At 47.7% G+C, this 21,487-nt stretch overlaps 1 protein-coding gene across 8 annotated transcripts in view; it reads right to left on the bottom strand.

Annotated features, from left to right (window-relative positions):
* RASA1 (RAS p21 protein activator 1) overlaps nucleotides 1–21,487 on the bottom strand; it is a 384,196-nt gene that overhangs the window by 65,907 nt on the left and 296,802 nt on the right. For all 8 annotated transcript variants that reach the window (XM_029573687.1, XM_029573696.1, XM_029573711.1 and 5 more), the window contains one exon: nucleotides 9,597–9,664. In XM_029573687.1, coding sequence (XP_029429547.1) covers nucleotides 9,597–9,664 — 68 coding nt within the window. The remainder of the gene's footprint in view (nucleotides 1–9,596; nucleotides 9,665–21,487) is intronic.

The following is a 21,487-nucleotide window of genomic DNA, read 5'->3' on the forward strand; positions in this document are numbered from 1 at the left end:
GGGATGACTGCTTAAGAAAATGGGTTAAAAACTATTTTTGTTTAATCTGTCTCTCAACTGCTATTTCATTTCCACTTTATATTACAACAGGTCTTCCCAAATATTTAGTCAACATGACCCCAGAAGACCAAAACAAATTAGTGTGGGTTGTGGAGGGAGCAGTGTCCCACTCCAAAAATATCACTAACTTTTCAACCTCCTCCTCCAGCCACTGGATCCCCTTTCTCAATTTTACTCCCTGAGCTAACACCCCCCCCCCCCCCCCCCCCCGTTTGTCCCTTTTCTTTCACAGTCTCAGACTCATTCTCTCCATAACCCTTCTCCAGGCTCACTCTACAAGACTCATTTCTTTGCTCTCACCCCTATCCCAGACTTCTCTTCCTCCTCCTCTCAAGTCTACCAGTGTCAACCCTCACCGGGTTTAACCCTTCTCTCTCACCCGCTTCCAGGTTCACACTCACTCGGCTCATCACTTTTCCCATCCCCCTAGGATCACTCCCATTAGTTTCATATGCTCCTGGACTTGTTTCCAGAGGTTGTGGGTATATTGGGTCATGTATAGGAGGTAGGAGGCAATACGGGCCACCTACATGGAGCACTGATATACCCTCCTACCCATGGCCTTCCATACTCTGTTGCCCTTACCTGGAGGGGATGACGCATGTGTTTTTGATTGCTTCGCCTTCTTGAGCGCCGACTCAACCACCACCAACTGGTGGGGAAGCTGGCGCTTTTCAAAGCCCACAGCCTATTGCAGGAGATACACCCCATCAGCCTTCTGGTTAACTGAAGCAACGGAGAGGGGGTTTTCACAGAGCCGGAGGAGCAGTTCCTGGAAAACCTCGTGCACCGGCACCGTCATGACCTCCTGTGGGGCATCAACGACCTGGAGGATCTCTAGCATTTTATGGCGGGCATCCTCTTCAGTCATGAGTTGGAAGGGACGAACCCAGCGAAGGTCAAGTCCTCCGGTGGAGAATGCCATCATTCCTCCGAAGGGGAAGGATCTGATGGAAGATCATTGGAGTCCACCAACAAAGCATGAGAGGTATCCTGGCCCCAGAGGTCATAAGGGCCATCAGGCTCTTCGAGACCACCCGAAGACAAAGGTCGTGGAATCCCAGGCATATCCCTGGGTGCAGACACTGGGGGGCCTGGGGGGGGGGACCACAAGCTCCAAAGGACAGGGCCCTGGCAGCACCGGACATGGCATCAAGGAACCTCGAGGTGCAGAGGGCACCAACGGACTCTCATCCCCAGAGGTATTCCCCATGAGGACTAACTCTGACACCTTGTGTTTCGGTGCCCGGTGGGTCACTGAGGGATCACAAGATGCCGGCATCAACTGCGCTGGGAAAACACAGAGGACATTGAGGTTATCCAGCAATGGTTCCAGCCCAGTTACCGCAGTTGGCATCGGCATCAGTGTGGGTACTGGCCTCAAAGGTGTCTGCGAGGGCACCAGAATCGGTGAAAGCACTGGGTCCCGATAGCGCAGAGCACAATCCACCACCAGGCACACCAGACGTTCCAGCTCCGCCTCGAACACCTCCGACGAAAGGGCAGACTGAGAAGGGAGGGTTGGGCCAGACTCCTCTTCAGAGCCCCGAGGAGGGTCGATGTCCAGCACTGGAACCAGTGCGGACAGTCTCGGACCACAGACATTGAGGGAGAATGGGGCCTCCTCGTGTTGAAGCTGCTTAGACGGCAGGACAACAAATGCCATGGTTCTCACATGCCCGATCCTGTGCGCAGTCGGGGACCGGTGCCGATGTTTGCGGGATCTCACACAGTGCTCAGCCCGGTTTTTCCCTGGAGCCAAGAATGAGGAAGAGGATCCTGAAGTCCAAGACTTTGAGGAGACAAACTGGCTGATCCCCAGAACCCCCTGCCCAGAGAGCTTCATGGGAGGGATGTTAACCAAGAGATCGAGAGCAATTGGTTCCCCTCAGTCCTTGGGCATTGATGATGCCGACGCAGGAGTAGTGGGCTCGGATTTGCCCAAACCAAACCCTTTTTCCATTTTGTCAAGCCTAGCCTGGTGGCCCTTCAGGTCATCTGAGTACACAATTCGCAGCTGCGGATGCCCCCGGGCAAAGGATACACACTTTATGTAGATCCATTAGGGACATGGTTTGGGGGCACTGGAGGCGTCAGCGAAAGCCCAAGACAGCTATGAGATGCACAGAGACCGCAAGGGCACGAAGACCGGCAGAGACTTGAAAAGGGAAAAACTCACCGACCGAGAAGAACTCGATGGGAACCGGAGACCCACCCAACGCAGGAAAAAAGCATGTGAAAATCGTGAAGAAAAACTCATGTTTTCCGAAAAAAGGCAAGAGCTCCACCTCCGCGGAAAAGAAAGGACTGGAGAGAGACCCCGCGTGGATGCAGGGATAGTGGCATGCTGGGCATGCTCAGTGTGCCAGCCAAAGTTTCTAGAAACAGACGTGCTTTCCGTGCCAGGCTCCATCTGATGATGTCACCCATGTGTGAGGACTACCATCCTGCTTGTCCTAGGAGAACACCTCTTACAGGTAAGCAACTGCGCTTTCTCCAAGGACAAGCAGGATGGTAGTCCTAACATGTGGGTGATTACAGAGCTCCAGACTTGCCCCCTGTGATCAGAGGGACCCACAGTAGCCGAACAAGGTGCCAACGGGCACAACACAACTGTGGCACTGTTGGAAACAGGGGCAGTCTGGCCCCACAGAGAACATGATGAAAACAGTTGGGTTCAAGACAGGAATAGATTGTGGAGGACAGACTGGCTAAAAGCGCTGTCCTGGCGACTATCCCTGTTGAGACAGTAGTGAGTCACAAATGTGTGGACACAACTCCAGGGTGCAGCCCTGCAAATTTCGGCAACAGGGACCGCATGCAGATGGGCCACTGATGCTGCCATAGCCAGCACAGTGAGCCTTCACCCTGCCAGCCAGCTGGAGTCCTGCCTGCTCGTAGCAGAAGGCAATGCAATCCACTAGCCAGTTGGATAGGGTCTGCTTCCCCACTGCTGCTCCCAGCCTATTGGTGTCAAAAGACACAAAAAGCAGGGTAGATTGTCTATGACTCGCTGTACGGTCCAAGTAGAAAGTGAGCACCCACTTGCAGTCTAGGGTGTGAAAAGCACTTTCCCCCGGGTGAAAATGAAGCCTTGGGAAGAACATAGGAAGGATGATTGACTGGTTGATGTGAAAAGCAGTCACCAACTTCGGCAGAAATTTTGGATGCGTGCGCAGCACCACCACACGATCACAGAAGAATTTCATGTAGGGCACATATGTAACCAGGGCCTGGATCTCACTGACTCTGCGAGCGGAAGTGATTGCCACCAGGAACATAACTTTCCTGGTAAGGAACGTCAGTTCACAGGATTTGAAAGGCTCGAACGGATGCCGCATGAGCCTCGCCAGGACAACACTGAGATCCCATGGGGTTGCCGGCGGCCAAGCGGGGGCTTCAGTTGAATCAGGCCCGCATGAAACGCACGACCAGTAGCTGAACTAAAATGGGCGCCTGGTGGTAGGCGCTGAGGTGTACTTGGACCAAGCTGGTCTGGAGGCCAGACTCAGGTGCCACAGATAATCCAGCAGGCAGGGGAGCGGACAGGAGAAAGGGTCCAGTCCTTGGCCGCTGCACCAGGTGGAGAAACGCTTCCACTTCGAGCTGTAAGATCTCAGAGTGGAAGGTTTCTAGGATTCAATCAAGACCCTGGAAACACCATCCGAGAGCTATAAGGGCTAAAGGATCATGCGCTCAATATCCACGTCATGAGGGCCAGGGCCCAGAGGTTCGGGTGGTGCAGGGTGCCCTGGTTCTGCGATAGGAGGTCGGGAGCCGTCCCCAGCGGAACCGGTGCGCTCATGGACAGGTCCTGGAGCAGAAGAAGCCACACCTGCTTTGGTCAGGAGGGTGCCACCAGGATCATGGTCCCACCGTCCACTCGCAGCTTCATCAGAGTCCTCAAGAGAAGCAGAATAGAGAGTACGCATACATGAAAAACCTTGTCCCCAGTGAAGGGAAAACGCGTCGTAGGCCGGATGGTCCTTCCCCGGAATCAGAACATGCTCACCTTGTGATTGTGGGGAGAAGCGAATAGGTCCATGTCAGATGGAATAGATTGGCTGTCACCAACCAGGTTCAGGGACCACTTATGGGGCTGGAAGAACCGGCTAAGGTGGTCAGCCAGCGTGTTCAGGTAGCCCGGCAGGTAGGAAGCCCGTAGATACATCCCCCTGGAGAGGGCCCAATCCCAGACCTGTATCGCTTCCTGGCAGAGGGAGAAAGAGCCTGTGCCACCCTGCTTGTGGATGTATCACATCGCTACCTGGTTGTCCATTCTGATAAGAATGACCTTGGATGATAGGCTGTCCTGGAAGGACCACAAGGCGTACTGGATCACCCGCAGCTTCAGGAAGTTTATCTGACAGCAGGACTCTGCCGCAGTCCAAAGGCCCTGGGTATGCAGGCCATCTGTGTGGGCCCCCCACCCGAGGCAAGGCATCAGTGGTGAGGGTTATCTGGAGTGGCACGGGCTGGAATGGGAGTCGATTTCTAGATTGGACAGGACCTCCCACCAAGTCAGAGAGAGATGGAGAGGGTCCATGACCATCACTGGCACTTCCAGATTTTGGGATGCCTGCCGTCACTGAAACCACAAGGCCCACTTGCGGGTCCTTCATGCAGAGGCAGGCCAAGGGGGTCACATGGACCGAGGCCGCCATGTGGCCCAGCAGGCGGAGCAGCAGATGGGCCATCACCCTTTTTCTGTTGCGAACAAGGGTAGCCAGCGAGGAGAGGCTGACCACTTGATCCCTAGGCAGAAAAGCTCTTGCTTGTGCCATATCCAACCTGGCTCTGATAAAATCCAGCTGTAGAGATGGCTTGAGATGTGATTTGGGGAAGTTGATAACGAATCCAAAGGTCTGCAACGTCTGAACCATCAAGGCCAGAGCATTCAGGGCTCAGGAGTATGATTCGCTCTGTATCAGATAATCGTCCAGGTATGGAAAGATGTGAACCGAGTGACATCTGAGGTAGGCAGCCACCACCGCCAAGCATTTCGTGGAGACATGTGGGGCTGAAAATATGCCTGCCCCACCAGGAAGCGGAGGTACTTCCTGTAGTTGGGGGACAATCGCAATATGAGAGTAAGCTTCCTTTAAGTCGAGGGAGCAGAGCCAGTCTCCTCTTCGAAGGAGAGGTATCAGCATGCCCAGAGAGACCATCTTGAATTTTTCTCTTACAAGAAAACAGTTTAATGCCCTGAGGTCGAGAATGGGGCGTAAGCCACCATTCCTCTACGGAATGAGGAAGTACCTCAAATAGAAGCCGTGACCTCACTGCTCACAGGGAACCGGTTCCACCATGTCCGCCGCTACAAGGGCGAAAAGTTCCGATTGAAGGATGACCCTGATGGGCGAGCATACCCCCACGATGGATATGGGGAGCAGTCTCTGGGAGCCTGAAGTTCAGGCGATAGCCCTGGCGGATAATGGAGAGGACCCAACGGTCCGAAGTGATCGCTTCCCAACAGTGGGCGAAGCAAAGGAGCCTGCCACTGATTGGGGGATCGTCCACCAGGGGAACCGGCATTTGGCTCACGCTCCCTCAATGTCAGTCAAAAACTGGCATATGGGGCCTGCTATGGGGCTGTTTGGGCCCTCGGAACTCATTGCTGCCGGCCCAGACCTCTACGACTGGACCGAGGCGGGAGAGTATGGCCAAGTTGAGGGAAGTACTTGGTTGGCTGGTAGAAGGGCTTGCGAGAGCCCGGCCTGGAGGACTTCCTGGCAGCGGAAGGGCCTTCAGAGGGACGGGCGGAGAGTTGCTAAAAAGAGTATCATGCTGATCTTTCAGCTGTGCCATGACATATTTCACCTTGTCCCCAAACAGGTTCTCTCCTGTACAGGGGAGACTACAGAGGATCCATCTCCCTTCTCCTCTATCTTTAGGGGTACTGAGAGCAGGACCGCCAGGGAAAGAAACAGGGACGGTTCCCAGGCTTGGAAGATACCAACGCCGAAGTGAAGGGTTCTGGAGAGCCAAAAAAGCTTCTCCATTTTATCCAGGCGCGCAAGACGCCCTTTGGAGGTCATTTGATCGCACAAACGACACCCTCGGACATTGTGCGAGGCCCCCAGGCAGAGGATACACACCTCATGTGGATCCGTGATGGACATGGCCTGCGGGCAATGGGGGCACCATTGAAAACCCGACGCCATCGAAAAAGAGGCCAGCATGTGGTCAATGACAGACAGAGACTCAAAGCAGGAGTTGGGAATCGACCGCGAATAACGACAGCAAAAGCCAAGATTACCTACCGGAGGAACCGAATACAAATACGAAGACAGAAAAAAATCCCGAAAAATACAGCAATAACACTTTCAAGGGTTTGGAGCGCCACAACCGCGAGGCTACTGCGAAAAGAAGAGATTGAAGGGCAACCTCGCGTGGACGCGCGGATAGCAGCAGGCTGGGCATGCCCAGTCTGCCAGTCAAAGTTTCCAGAAACTTGACAAAAGTTTTCCATGCCGGCCTCTATCTGATGTCACCCAATGTGAGGGCTACCATCCTACTTGTGCTAGGAGAATAATGTATACCTTGGTATCACAGTGTTTTTGATACTTTGGGTCATATTAAGCTGATTAAAAGGTTAGAGATAATAGGAATAAGGGGTATAATACTATGTTAGCTTTTCTTCTTTCTAATTGTTATTTTATTTATTTATTAAATATAAATATATATAAATAAATAATTGTTGTTAGGAAGGGACAACAAGAGATGAACTTTTCTCTGACAGGACAACTTAATCTGGGGTACCCCAAGGCTCAGTATTATCTAGTATATTGCTCATTATTTGTTTACATCTTCTAGAGAAGACTGTTTGCTTTTGGGCTGAACAAGTGAATTTATGGATATGTAATCCATCATTTATATCTATTAGATCTTCTTTACAAGAATTTGAGCTACTGATAACCAATTGTATTGTAGTAATTGAAAAGTGGATGCATCTCCAAAAGATTGAAGTTTTGTGGGTTAGTCTGGACCCTGCCCTCTCCGAGTTGTTAGCTTCATACTTTTACTTATTCTCAGGCACAAGATCTTGGCTTTATTTTTCACTCCGACATCACATAAACCTGAAGTCAGAGCAAAGTTTAAATCTGGGTTTTTTAAACTGTGCTTAGTGTGCTTGGCTTAAATACACTTTTTTAGTAATGGACCTCTTTACTATTGTACAAGCACTAATTTTAGAAATGATTATTGTAATTCACTTTATGTTAGCCTACCCAAAAATCAACTATAGTTTTGAAAAACTATAGTTTTGAAAAACTTCAGAATTCTGCTGCCCAGCTGATAACAGGCTACTGCCAAGTGTACCATCTCTCTCCATAGTTAAGTCAGCTACATTGGCTCCTGGTGTCTTATTACAAAAACTTTAAAGTACTATTGTTAATCTTTAAGACACTTGGAGATAATGGCCCAGTATATCTGAAGGAAGGAACTTTTTCAGTCTTACATTCTTGAATGTGCACTACAATCTTTAAGCAAAGATTAGCAGTCTTTCAAGTACTCAACAGTATTCTCAGTGATGCTGTACAACTTAATGGATGAAGCTACATGAACTCAACTTTGCTTGATGTTTGGGTGATAGACTGATATGTTCCATAAATCAGACAATGGCAACAATGTTTCTTTGACTCCTATAATCAAAGTTTTGAAAAAAAAAATCAGGCCATGTCATAGGAAAAAAAAAATATAAATACATAAATAAATAAATAGCAAATAAGGCCCATCTAGTCAGGCCATTCCTAATCCAAAACTGCACAGACTACCCAGTTTAGGCATTTTTAACTTCATATCCTTGAAAATAAGGATCCTCTATATTTATTTTATTTAATTTTACTTGATATCCTACCTCTGCATCTGAAGTGGCAAATTCATTATTCACAATATGCAATAGTAATATATTAAAAACATCACAAAACAGGGATCACAAAACTCAACATACATTAAAAATCTGTTAAAAACCTTACTCCTCTATCCCATCCCACATTCTTCAACCGATAAAGCCCTTATCCTCCTATCCCACAACATCTCCCCAAACCATAAGCCCCTTATTTCCTATTCCACCCCAACCTACCTTCACTTTGCACATATTTCCAAACCCCACCATAATAATGAAAACATAATTCTTCATACTTCTCTCACCCATATTTAATAATCAGTTTCTTGAATTCTGCTACTGTTTTGGCCTCAGAGACTGCATCATGTATCCACCACCCTTTCTGTGAAGAAGTTTATCCTTATTCTCCTGGTTCTATCCCTTTTGAGTCTTATACCTCCTTGTTCAAGAACTCCCTCATCACTGAAAAATGCTTGCTACTTGTGTATTATTTATAACTTTAAGGTATTTGAATTTTTATCATAGCCCTCCTCTTCTAAGGAATACATGAAGTCTTAAATCTCATTTCATAGAGCTCATTTTGCAGAAACTGCCTCATTTTGGTACTCCTTTCTCTGGACTGCCTCTGTCTTCTCTTTTGAGAGATGCAATCTCTAGAATTGGACAGTATGCCAGATGAAATACAACTAATTACCTGTAGGGAGGTACAATCACTTTTTTCTACTCACTATTAATTCTCAGCTTTTGCCACTGCCTTGTCAGTTTTAGTACCCTGAGCTTAAGAAACAATCCCTCCAACACCAACTCACCTTAGGCAATTTTCCATTTACTCCAAGATATTTATATAGATAGACTGGCTTAATTAAAGCCAGCCCTAATCCAAGGCTTTCTCAGACAGTTTTACCATTCCTACAGATATAGAGCTTGGTCAAAATTTGGAAAAACAGCAATGTGACTCCCTTCCAGCATTTGGCCTTTCTGGGGGCAAATTTATCAAAGATAGGTTCAGGAGTGTTTCTCTCAACATGAAACATTGCTAAAAAGGAAAGTTGCCAACTGGTTATGCTTATAGATACTTGCAGTATGATTGGGATCTATAGATTCGAACCAGCAGGCTAAGACAAGGGAAAGAGTTCTAGAACTTGGATCAAATAACTTTTCTACACTTAGAATTAAATCCTATCTGTGATGGGAAAAAGTACAAATTATGAGAGAGAAAGCCTTTGCATTCCCAGAGTGATTAATTTAACTACAGATGGAAGTCTGACAGGCTAGGGAACATATGTTAAACTTTTAGCACAGTAAAACTGGTAAACTGCAGAATCAAAACTTTTTACCCAAAGAGACATGCATACAATCTTCAAATTGTTATGTTATCTATACCCACACTACAAGACAAGGCTAGGAGAGTGATATCAAAAAGTTGTAGGAATTTATAAGAATGCAGAGAAAAAATATTAAAATAGGCACAGAAGTCTGGCCAGATGGCTCAGCATAGACACCAAGAGGTAAGGCAGACAAAATATGCTAAAGAAGAAATGTGTTTCAGATAAATGACATTTATATGAAATCTATTAAATAAGACTTAAAAAGAGAAAATGTTAAATCAAATTACCTATAATCTGTTTCCAGGTCAAAATAAGGATAACATCTATTCAATTAAAAATAATTAATTTCACAATCTTCTCACCTGAGATGATATTAAACATTCTTGGATTCAAAATGGCAGGACAGATCAATCGAAGAAAAACAAAGCCACTAGAGGACAACAAAAAAAATTCAGAATATTTACTATCCGGCATAAAGCTAAACAGACAATATAATTCTAATAGTTTCCACTTAAGTTCTCAACTGATGCAGTTTGTGAAAAGTGTATACAACTTTGATATGCCATAGCCAGGAACTGTGTGGTGTGTGTATTAAAATAATAAACAGGGACCCCAGTGTAGAGCAGCTGAATAAAATTAAGAGCACTAATAGATGTGCTGCATTTGCATGTATTAAATATGAAAACACTCAATATGATGAACCAAAAATGGGAAGAAATGAGACTATCTATACCTTTTAACCATGGCTCTGGATTTCTATAGCAGCTCAGGAATAGATTCTGCAGCAAGGGCTAGAAACTTCTGCAGCATAGTTCAAAATTTCACCATTGATTTTGTTATACATTGCATAAAATGTTCAATACTAAAACACAAAAACTTTTTTCTTAAACTTCAATTTTATTTTTTTTTTTTTAACTGAATGCACCTTACTATACTATTTAAACACTTTTATAGTGCTACTAATTATTTTCTATAAATCGCTAACTTCTCTTCATAAATTACTTTCCTTTTTCATTTATATTAATATCTCCGCCCCAGCCCACCCATTGGTCTTGTTCCATCACTGCAACATCTCCTCTGTGATCGGAACCACAAGCAAAGGTGGTCAAAACCAGGCCATCAGAAAAGATGGCAGTGGCCCAGCAAATGCTGGTGGCAGAGGCAGCAGCCCAGTGCAAGGCCAAAAGTAGCCTGGTGATCAATCAGTTTTTCCATCAAAAAGCAGGCTGATGTATCCATTTCATGTGGGCAACACAATCCAGCGGCACTGAATGGACTTCTCTTTCCAATATAGTAGAGCTTTGGGCTCTACTAAGCATGTTCAGGAGTTCTTGCACAGGTATTGCCTCATGAGCCTTCTTAGTTACTTTTTGTTCAAGCACTGCACAGACAAGCTCAGTCTATCTGAATAATTTTTCTTTAAAACGCCTTAAAACCTTTTAAATTCTATATTTTTCACTAGTTTCTTCTTCTGAAGTTGCCTCACTGCCTCTGCAGCCCCACAACAGCACTTTACAGCGCTACACAAAAAAAAAAAAAAAAAAAAAGACATGGCCTCTTCCATCACATCCAGCCAGAAGTCAACAATGGTGAGCAGGTTTAAAAGTTGTATCTGTGGAAAGATTATGTCCCTCATCAATGGGCATGAACTGTGTTACTGACTCCTCAGTCCAGAACACAACCAAAAGTACTCCTATGCATGTGGATGCATGTTCCCGTTTCACATCGTTCTAGGACACTTCGCATTGAGGAACTACGTACATTTCTCTGGATATGCAGTAGGTCCTTGTCCCGCAGTACAGCCTTGATGGGAAAGAGCTGAGCAGAAGCTCCTCTAAAACTCCCCCATCTAAGGCCAAAGCAGTAGGGTTGAGTTCCACTAGCCACCCTACATCGAAGACAAAGCAGTATCTTTGGAGCTATCGCAGCCGAACACACACAAACAGATGCATCGTTGGCACAAGCAGCATCGGCATTAAAGCACTCAATGCACGGAACTCTAAGGCACTTTATGCATGATGCACCAGTACACGCAACTTTCCAACACAACTGATGTGTGGGGCCTCGATGCACACAGATGCCTCTTCTCTTTGATCATATAGTGCTCTAGGATCCTACACCATGATGCACTCTACAAGAACACATGGTGTAACCCTGAAGCAAGCAATGCAATAGTCACCCTCCAGCAGATTCCTCAAGGTGCAACTCGAAAGACCTGAGGCATGCATGACATCCAAGTGATCTACCCTATTGAAACCACATATACATCCAGCCGAGGCTTCGATTTATCAAGCTGCTTTGCCAATACAGTTCTAGACAGCTCATCCTAGATCTGCAGGAGAAGGGATCAGGTTGCCTCTGCCCCCTCCAATAATCAGACCATTCTCCTGACCTTGGCTAGTGACAGAAAAACTGCTTGGAGACTGCAGAATTGGCATGGTCTATAGTATAGCTTACTTCTAACAGAGAACCCATCATCATGCATGAGCCTATCTTGGTCTAGGAAGAGGATGTCCCACCACCTACACCAGTTCAGCATGCACAGTCACATGACCAAACAGCACATTTAACAGTTTCTTTACCTCTCTGACCAAGGAGACTGAAAGATTGCTCCAGCCTCTCCTTTCCACTATCGATACAGTATAACTACAGACCGGAAACCGGATCTATAGGGGTGAACTAGTCATCAGAACCATTGATTAGCTTCTTTTCAAATTCTTAGTCTGTATTTTTAAAGTTTTACATTTAACTTGCCAATGCTTAAGCAAAATTGCTTACCTTGTAATAGGTGTTATCCCAGGACAGCAGGATGTAGTCCTCACATATGGGTGACGTCACTGACGGAGCCCTATCCCGGAAAACTTTGTCAAAGTTTCTAGAAACGTTTGACTGGCATCCTGAGCCTACCGAGCATGCACAGCATGCCATGATCCTTCAAGCCACAATGGTCTCCCTTCAGTCTCGTTTGTAGCAATGAGCATTAGCCAAAAATAAAATAAAACGTATAGGACCCAACTCCGCAGGGTGGCGGGTGGGTTTCGTGAGGACTACATCCTGCTGCCCTGGGATAACACCTATTTCAAGGTAAGCAATTTTGCTTTATCCCAGGACAAGCAGGATGCTAGTCCTCACATATGGGTGATTAGCAAGCTACGGGCTGAGTCATCTTTGTTTTAGACCAACAGTGTACAACAGGCACAACAACTGGTGTACTGTTGGGAAAAATGAGGCAGCCTGAAATCACGAAAGGTTGGATGTGGAAGAAGTTGGATCATGCTGGAAACAAGTTCTTTAAGACAGATTGTCCATAGGCTGAATCTTGTCATCCTTCCTTGTCGAGACAGTAGTGAGCCGCAAAGGTGTGAAGAGAACTCCATGTTGCGGCTTTACATATGTCAGCTATTAGCACTGAACGATAGTGTGCTACTGAGGTTGACATTGCTCTTACTGAGTGAGCCTTTACTTGCCCCTTGAGAGGAAGGCCTGCCTTTTCATAACAAAATTGTATACAATCTGCAAGCCAATTAGATAGAGTTTGCTTGCCCACCGCTTTTCCAGGTTTGTTTTGATCAAACGAAACAAAGAGCTGGGTGGATTTCCTATGGGCTGTAGTGCGATATAAGTAGTACGCAAGCGCACGTTTACAGTCCAAGGTGTGTAAAGCCCTCTCTCCTTGGTGAGAGTGCGGTTTTGGGAAGAAAGTATTTAAGATGATGGATTGATTCAAGTGGAATTCCGTAACTCCTTGGAGAGAAATTTTGGGTGTGTACAGAGTACCACTCAGTCATGGAGGAATTTTGTGTAGAGTGAGTATGTAACAAGTGCTTGTAACTTGCTAACCCTTCTTGCAGATGTGATGTCTATTAAGAAGATAGTCTTCCAAGTGAGAAATTTAACATCACAGGAATCCATGAGTTCAAAAGGAGAACTCATGAGCCGCGTTAATAATACATTAAGGTTCCATTCTGTGACTGGTGGTCGGTGTGGAGGTTTAAGTTGAATTAAACCTCTCATAAACCTAACGAGGGGTTGTACTGATATCGGTGCATCCCCAACGCCCAACAGTATTGTGATAAGCTGAGATTGCACTTAAATGTACTCTTACAGATGAGGTCTGGAGACCACAGTCTGAGAGATGCCATAGATAGTCTAATAAAGATGATGTAGTGCAGGAAAAAGGGTCAACACTGTTTTGTGTGCACCACGTGGTAAACCATTTCCATTTAGCACGATAGTTCTTTTGTGTGGAGGGTTTACGTGAAGCTACAAGCACTTGAGAGACATTAGTTGAAAGATTGAGAGGTTGTAGAATCAAGCTTTCAACATCCATGCTGTGAGGGATAGGGATTGAAGGTTGGGTCTCTAATCGAGAGATCGAGGAGTATTGGAAACCATACTTGTCAAGGCCAATATGGGGCTATGAGTATCATGGACCCTTTCTCCTGTTGTAGCTTCACTAGGGTTTTGGTTATTGGTGGTATCGGGGGATATGCGTATAGAAGGCCTGAATTCCAGTGGCGAGCAAAGGCGTCCCTGGGTAAGCGGTTTCTCTGCTTGTGCAGGGAGCAAAAATTGTCCACTTCATAATTCAGTTGTGATGCAAAGAGGTCTACTGTTGGTTGGCCCCAACACTGGAAGATCTTGGTCGCTACTACTGGATCCAAAGACCACTCATGAGGTTGAAATTGACAACTGAGGCGATCCGCTACTACGTTGTGAATGCCTGCCAGATAAGTGGCCCGAAGAAACATTGAGTGTGTTAGGGCCCAGTTCCAAATCTGTGCGGCTTCTTGACAAAGGAGATACGAGCCCGTACCTCCCTGTTTGTTTATGTACCACATGGCTACTGTGTTGTCTGTTTGTATCAGAACAGTCTTGTGGGAAAGGCAGTCCTTGAACGCATGCAGTGCATAACGTAGAGCAGATGACCAATGTGTGCGCCCCACCCGAAGGTGGATGCATCTGTAGTTAACATCACTTGCGTAATCGGCTGTTGGAAAGGTAGGCCTGCAAGCAAGTTGTCCATGTTCGTCCACCATAGGAGCGAGGACCGTAGTTGCTGAGTTACTTGAACTGGATAAGACCGTGGTTGAATGGCTTGTATCCATTGGTTTCTGAGTGTCCATTGAGTAACTCTCATGGCTAATCTGGTCATAGGAGTTATGTGAACTGTGGAGGCCATGTGACCCAAAAGAGTGAGACATTGATGAGCTGTTATTTGTGTGCATGCGCGGAGACAGCCTGCTAACGAGGCGAGTGTCTGTGCACGATCTTTTGGAAGGAAAGCTTTTGACGTTATGGTGTTTTAATTCTGCTCCAATGAATTGTAACAGGTGAGATGGTATGAAGTGGGATTTCTGGTAGTTGATGAGGAATCCCAACGAATGGAGTAGAGTTATTGTGAGCTTGAGAGAATTGAGAGCTCCTGGTCTTGTCTGGCTTCTGATTAGCCAATTGTCCAGGTAAGGAAACACGTGCACGCCTTCCTTGTGCAAGTGGGCAGCTGCCACTGCCAGGCACTTTGTGAACACTCGAGGTACTGAGGCAAGACTGAATGGTAGCACCTTGTATTGGAAATGTTGACTTCCTACTAGGAATCGCAGATACTTGCGATGAGGAGGGAATATTGGAATGTGAGCGTAAGCATCTTGAAGATCCAGGGAACAGAGCCAATCTCCTTTTTGAAGTAGAGGTAGCATGGTACCCAATGATATCATCCTGAATTTTTCTTTTTTCAGGTATTTGTTGAGTTTCCGGAGGTCCAATATGGGACGTAGGCCTCCTGTTTTCTTTGGCATGAGGAAATAATGGGAGTAGAATCCTCTGCCCTGCTGAGGTCGGGGAACTGGTCCCACGGCCCTGGCTCTCAGAAGGGTGGATAATTCTTTTTGTAAGAGTGTAAGAGTGTAAGAGTGTGGTCTATAATATGGGCATTTTGAATCCTTCCTTGGGAGTCTTCGTGAGGATGTTTGGGACTCCTGAGGAGCAGAGGAGAGCTGTCGCAGGGTTTCCGAATGTTCCTTCGTACTTTATCTCCAAAGAGATTGTCCCCTGCACAAGGAAGATCAGCAAGTTTCTCTTGTACTTCTGGTCTCAGGTCGGAGGCCTTGAGCCAGGCCCATCTGCGAGCACTTAGGCCAGTGGCAGACATTCTAGATGAAGTCTCAAACCTATCATAAGCTGCACGAACTTTATGTTTCCCAGCCTCCAGGTCCTTATGGATGATACTATTGAAGGAATCTTGAAATTGTTGGGGAAGACATTCTGAGAGTTCCTGAATTTGTTTCCACAAATTACGCTGATAGTGTGTCATATAGAGTTGGTAGGACGCAATTCTGGATACTAGCATGGACCCCTGAAACATTTTCCTGCCGATGGTGTCCAACAACCTGTTGTCTTTCCCAGGAGGATTTGATGAATGAGGTTTAATTCTTTTTGACCTCTTCTGAGCTGACTCTACTACTACCGATTGATGGGGTAGTTGAGTTTTTTGGAAGCCTGGGATATGCTGGATTAGGTACGTAGCATCAGTTCTTTTATTCACCGGTGGTATGATACAGGGCTGCTCCCATAGCCTGTGTTGTAAGTCCACTAGGACTTCGTGAAATGTTATCACCAGGACTTCTTTAGGTGGGTCCACGAATTGTAATACCTCCAGAGTCTTCTGTCTAGTATCCTCTTCAGATTCCAGCTGAAAAGGGATGGTATCGGCCATGTCTTTGATGAAATTTGAAAAAAGGTCCTCTGGAGGGGATTTTCTTCTTTCCTTTGGAGGAGAAGGTTCTGAGAGGAGTTCCTCTAAGGAAGAGTCAGTATTTGGATCCTCCCAAGTGTCCGATGAACGTGGATGAGTCGTCGTCGATTGAATAGTAATAGATGGCATCAACGGCATCGATGGTTTTTCCAATGGTTTCGATGGACATAGTGGAGAAAACAATGGCCGTGGACGTGAGATTCCCGATGGACCTGGGATAGGTTCAGGCATCGGTACTTCCTTCACTATTTCTTCTTCCATCGGTGTTGGCACCGGGACATCGGGTGGTTGTACCGGGATAGCACCAATGAGTGTGTCCAATTTTGCTAAAATTGGCGCGAAAAAGGACATATCCGGCATCTGCATCGGCAGTGTTGGCTGAACTGGAAGCGGCGATGGAATCGGCGATGGCATCGGAATGGGCACCGGTGACGGGAGTGGAACCGGTACCGGCGATGGTGCTAGCATCGATGGCGGAACCGTGATCGGTGCTGGCATCGGAGGCATGTCACGGAGTGTGTCTCGAACTGCCCGGCGGATGTAACAGTCTAGTTCCACCCTCATAGCTGGTGAAACCAGAGCAGCTATTGGGGGAGGCAGCAAAGGTGATACCGGTACCTCGGCAGGGCCCTGTGGAGATACAGTTGCTGGCACAGATATCGGTGGGGGTCGCCTAGGAGTCAAAGGCCTCGGTGGACATGGAGAGTCCTCTCTCCGAGGCTTCTTTGGATTTGATTCGAGACTTGTCGATGGAACTCCAGTTATCGGATCCAATTCAGGATCGTGAGGCCTCCGGTGTCGATGACTATGTTTCTGCCGGTTAGACGCCTTTTTCGATGACAGATGTAGACTTTATTGATGATTTTGAAGGGGGTCGGTGAAGGCCGATCACCTGCTTCATCCTGTCTACGTTTTGAAGACGACCTTCCGAATCGCTCCAGCCAGAGACGACTGTGTGGAAGTTGAGGTCGATGGCATTAGTTGAAGATGGAATAAATGTTTCATTTTCTCCATGCGCAGTCTTCTGCCTTTCGGCGTCATCTCGGCGCATCTTGGGCATGTCGAAACGTCATGTCCCTCGCCGAGGCACTCGATGTGTGGGTCCATTATGGACATAGTGCAGGAACAATTTGGGCACTTCTTGAAACCCGTAGCCATAGCGAAGGCCGGACAGCCGTTGACGACCTTCTGACACGGTTTAGCGGTAACGGAACCGACCGGAAAAATTTAAAGACTTACCGACTGTGGAAAAGAGGAGATCCCTACGGCGGTTGAAAGTTTTTCCGAGTTTTTAAAACTTTTCTATGTAGTGAAAATTCACCACACAGGACTTCTATAACGGCGAGGCTAATGCTTTCGCGGAAAAAAGACGACTGAAGGGAGACCCCTGTGGCTCGAGGGATCATGGCATGCTGGGCATGCTCAGTAGGCTCAGGATGCCAGTCAAAAGTTTCTAGAAACTTTGACAGAAAGTTTCCCGGGATAGGGCTCCGTCAGGTGACATCACCCATATGCGAGGACTACATCCTGCTTGTCCTGGGATAAAGATTTTTCCTATTTTCTTCAGATGGATCCTTTTTCCAATTGAAGAAAGTTCCTTTAGCTAAAATGGCCTCTTTTACTTTTCCTTTTAACCAAGCTGGCATCTTTAATACATGGAATACATCTGGACAGTGCTTCTAAGATGGTCTTTTTAAACAATGACCATGCTTGTTGAACACTATCTTTGTAGCTGCACCTTTCAGTATTTTTTCTATCTTCCCCATTTTATCAATGTCTCCCTTTTGAAAATTTAATGCTAGAGCTGTAGATTTACTTATTGACTCCCTACCAGTCATTAATGGAGAAATTACTTACCTGATAATTTCGTTTTCCTTAGTGTAGACAGATGGACTCAGGACCAATGGGTATAGTGTACTCCTGCTAGCAGTTGGAGACGGATCAGATTTCAATCTGACGTCAGCCCCTAGTACATATACCCCTGCAGGAAGTGCAGCTCTTCAGTATTCTCCTCGAAAAGCATTGTGGATATATGTGACTGACTGATTGATTAACTTAATAATTTGATTAACTTGAATAACTTCATAACTTAGTTAAACGTTAAAACTTGATTAACTTGAACTGGTTGATTGACTATAGCTGGAGACCGTCCGTGTACTCAACCGGGAAGCGTCGACACCAGGCAGGGTGGATGCTCTAGGTAAATGAAAATGAGGCTTACCCTTGAATCATTTGAAAGACCATACATAACTGCAGCCAAGGGTGGGGATGCTGAGTCCATCTGTCTACACTAAGGAAAACGAAATTATCAGGTAAGTAATTTCTCCATTTCCTAGCGTGTAGCAGATGGACTCAAGACCAATGGGATGTATAAAAGCTACTCCCGAACCGGGTGGGAGGCTGCCCATGACCCACTCAGAATTGTCCTTGCAAATGCCATGTCCTCCCGAGCCTGAACATTCAGATGGTAGAATCTGGAGAAGGTATGGATGGAGGACCATGTCGCCGCCCTGCAGATCTCGGCAGGCGAAAGCATTCTAGTTTCTGCCCAGGATACTGCCTGGGCTCTGGTAGAATGGGCCTTGATCTGTAGAGGTGGTGGCTTGCCAGCTTCTACGTAGGCCGCCTTGATGACTTCCTTGATCCAGCGGGCAATGGTTGCCCGCGAGGCCGCTTCCCCTTGTCTCTTTCCGTTGTGAAGTACGAAAAGGCGGTCCGTTTTTCGTACGGGTTCCGACATTTCCAGGTATCTGGATAGGAGTCTGCCGATGTTGAGGTGGCGTAGACTATGGGCTTCTTCCGAATTCTTCAAGCCATCCATCGTTGGTAGCGAGATGGTCTGGTTAAGGTGGAAGTGTGAGACCATTTTGAGGAGGAAGGAGGGAACCGTGCGTAGTTGGATGGCTCCCAGGATGAACCTGAGGAATGGCTCACAGCAGGACAGTTCTTGTAGTTCTGAGATGCAGCGGGCTGAACAAACTGCCAGCAAGAACACCGTCTTTAAGGTTAACAGGCGGAGGGACAGTCCTTGGAGGGGTCTGAAGACTGTTCCCGCTAGGAAATCCAAAACAAGATTGAGATTCCACAGAGGTACCGGCCACTTTACTGGTGGATGAATGTGTTTGACTCCTTTTAGGAAGCGTGACACGTCCGGGTGAGAGGCTATGCTGTCGCCCTCGCTCTTGGAGCCATAGCATGACAATGCGGCCACCTGTACCATGATGGAGTTGAGGGACAGTCCCTTCTGTAGTCTGTTCTGTAAGAATTCCAGGATCACGGGAAATTTAAATGAGCGTGGCTTGATGTTGTGGTCTTCGCACCAGGCTTCAAATACTCTCCAAAACCTTATGTACGTTAACGATGTGGAGAACTTGTGTGCTCAGAGGAGGGTGTCGATTACAGCCCCCGAGTATCCGCTCTCTCTCAGGCGGGCCCTCTCAATGGCCAGACCGTAAGAGAGAATTGAGCTAGGTCCTCGTGGAGGATCGGACCTTGTTGTAGCAGGTCCCCTGTGTGGAGGCAGGGGTAGGGGGTTCCCTGCCAGCAGCCTTCTCATGTCTGCGTACCAGGGTCTTCTTGGCCAATCTGGAGCCACCAGAAGAACTAGTCCCTTGTGTAGTTGTATCTTGTGAATGATTGCGCCCAATAGGGGCCACGGCGGGAAGGCGTATAGCAGGGTCCCCAGTGGCCAGGTCTGTACCAGGAAAACAAAGAGGTAGGCGATCTATGATAGCCGTAAGGATAAACACAAACAATAGATGCCTGATCTTTTTCCAAATGTTTATTAAGCAGAGACGTGTTCAAAAATCGCCAGACTCAGGCAGAGTTTCGCGGTTCAAAAACCGCTGCCTCAGGGGCTTCAACACTCCACAGTTATGAAAAAATCTCAGTAGTGTATTTCTCATCCGATGTACAGTCAAGTAGTGTCAGCAATGCTTCTGCAAACAGCACTTCACTCCTGGTCTCTGCTGCTCCGGGGCATTCCATTCCAGGTCAATCAGCTGTTGTGCCACTTGTAACAGAGGGAAATGGCGTGAGGTCTGACGAAGACCCTCCAGCAGAGGGTTCGGTTTAGATTCCCCCGAAGTACCTGGGCCCGGGATAGCGAGCTCAGTCAGACATTGGGTGACCAGGTCCGAGAGCTCGTTCTTTGTGAAGAAGCATCTCATTGTTCGGTGAGGCTCTGTCCCCGGGGGGAGCTCCCCCTCTTCTAGGGGCTCAGCTTCTTCTTCAGAGATGTCCGTGTCCCCATAGGTGGGGCTTCTGGGTAGTGCAAGCCTGTGCCTGGGTCTTGAAGGGCCTGGGGCCCTGAGGGTCCTCCAGCGGAGCATGTGGCTGACCAGCTAGAGGGGTTCAGTTTGCATTTGAACAAAGGCGTGAATCCCCTTGAAGAACTCCACCCATGAGATAGACGCTGGATCCAAGCTGAGGGGTGCTGGTTCCCTGGGGGTCCCCATCTGTGGGGAGGTCCCACTGGGATCTGCTAGGTCCGGGGTACTCCCTGAGGAGCTAGAACTCAGCCCTGGGTGGGACTGGCCCTGAACTGGATCTCCCAGGGCCTCCTCACACTGCGTGCACATGGTGTCGGCCTCCTCGCTTTGTGCGGCTCTGATGTGGCATGCTGGGCAGAGGCCTTGAGCCTTTATCCCTGTTTCTGGGGGTGCCATGGCTGTCGGCGCATAAACTGTTATGCGCTCTGGTGCACTTAAGATGAGCGTGTGAGTTGTGTGCGCAGCTGTGCGACCAGCTATAGATATGCGCCCAGCTTTGTGTGTGCAACTTATGCGCACAAGGTTTTATGTGCGTGTAAGTCTATGCGCACAAGTGCTTTGTGCGCCTAGCTCGGTTTTGTGCGCTCGGGCCGAACGGAGAGGCGAATAGGGCCAAGATGGCAACGGCGAGCACGCAAGCAATATGGCGACCCCCTCGGAGGGTCTCCACGTGGGTAGACCCTTGGAAATAGCCGGGGCCTGGCCCTGCTAGGGCGGATCAACCCAGTGGCACTTGTCCCGGCCGGTGACCTGTGCTCTTCCTCGATCCTCGGAGACCGGATTCAAGCAAAAGATTTCTACCTTACCTTGTCTTCGGCGCTTCCCGGTTTTGTCCCGGGCGGTCTCCGGCTGCGGGGGGAGAGGGCAAATACCTTCACACTGCCGCGCTCGAGGGTGCACCCGCTGCCTCTCAGTCTCACCAGAGGATCGGGGCTAGGTCCTCGCCGCGATTCGGCCGCTGGACCGAAGCTTACCTCCAAGGGACCATGGTAATCACCTCGGGAATCTCAACTGGGGGAGGGGCCCAAGGGTATCACCGCAGGAGAGCGGGGCTCGTCTTCAGGTAGGTTTCTTCTTTAAAATTTGGTTTTCTTCTTTGAATTTGGTTCTAACGCTGTGAGAGCATGCAGATAGTCCCTAACTGCTATGGAGACGCAAAATACTGAAGAGCTGCACTTCCTGCAGGGGTATATGTACTAGGGGCTGACGTCAGATTGAAATCTGATCC

Source organism: Rhinatrema bivittatum, chromosome 1, assembly GCF_901001135.1.
Source record: "Rhinatrema bivittatum chromosome 1, aRhiBiv1.1, whole genome shotgun sequence".
NCBI lineage: Eukaryota > Metazoa > Chordata > Amphibia > Gymnophiona > Rhinatrematidae > Rhinatrema > Rhinatrema bivittatum.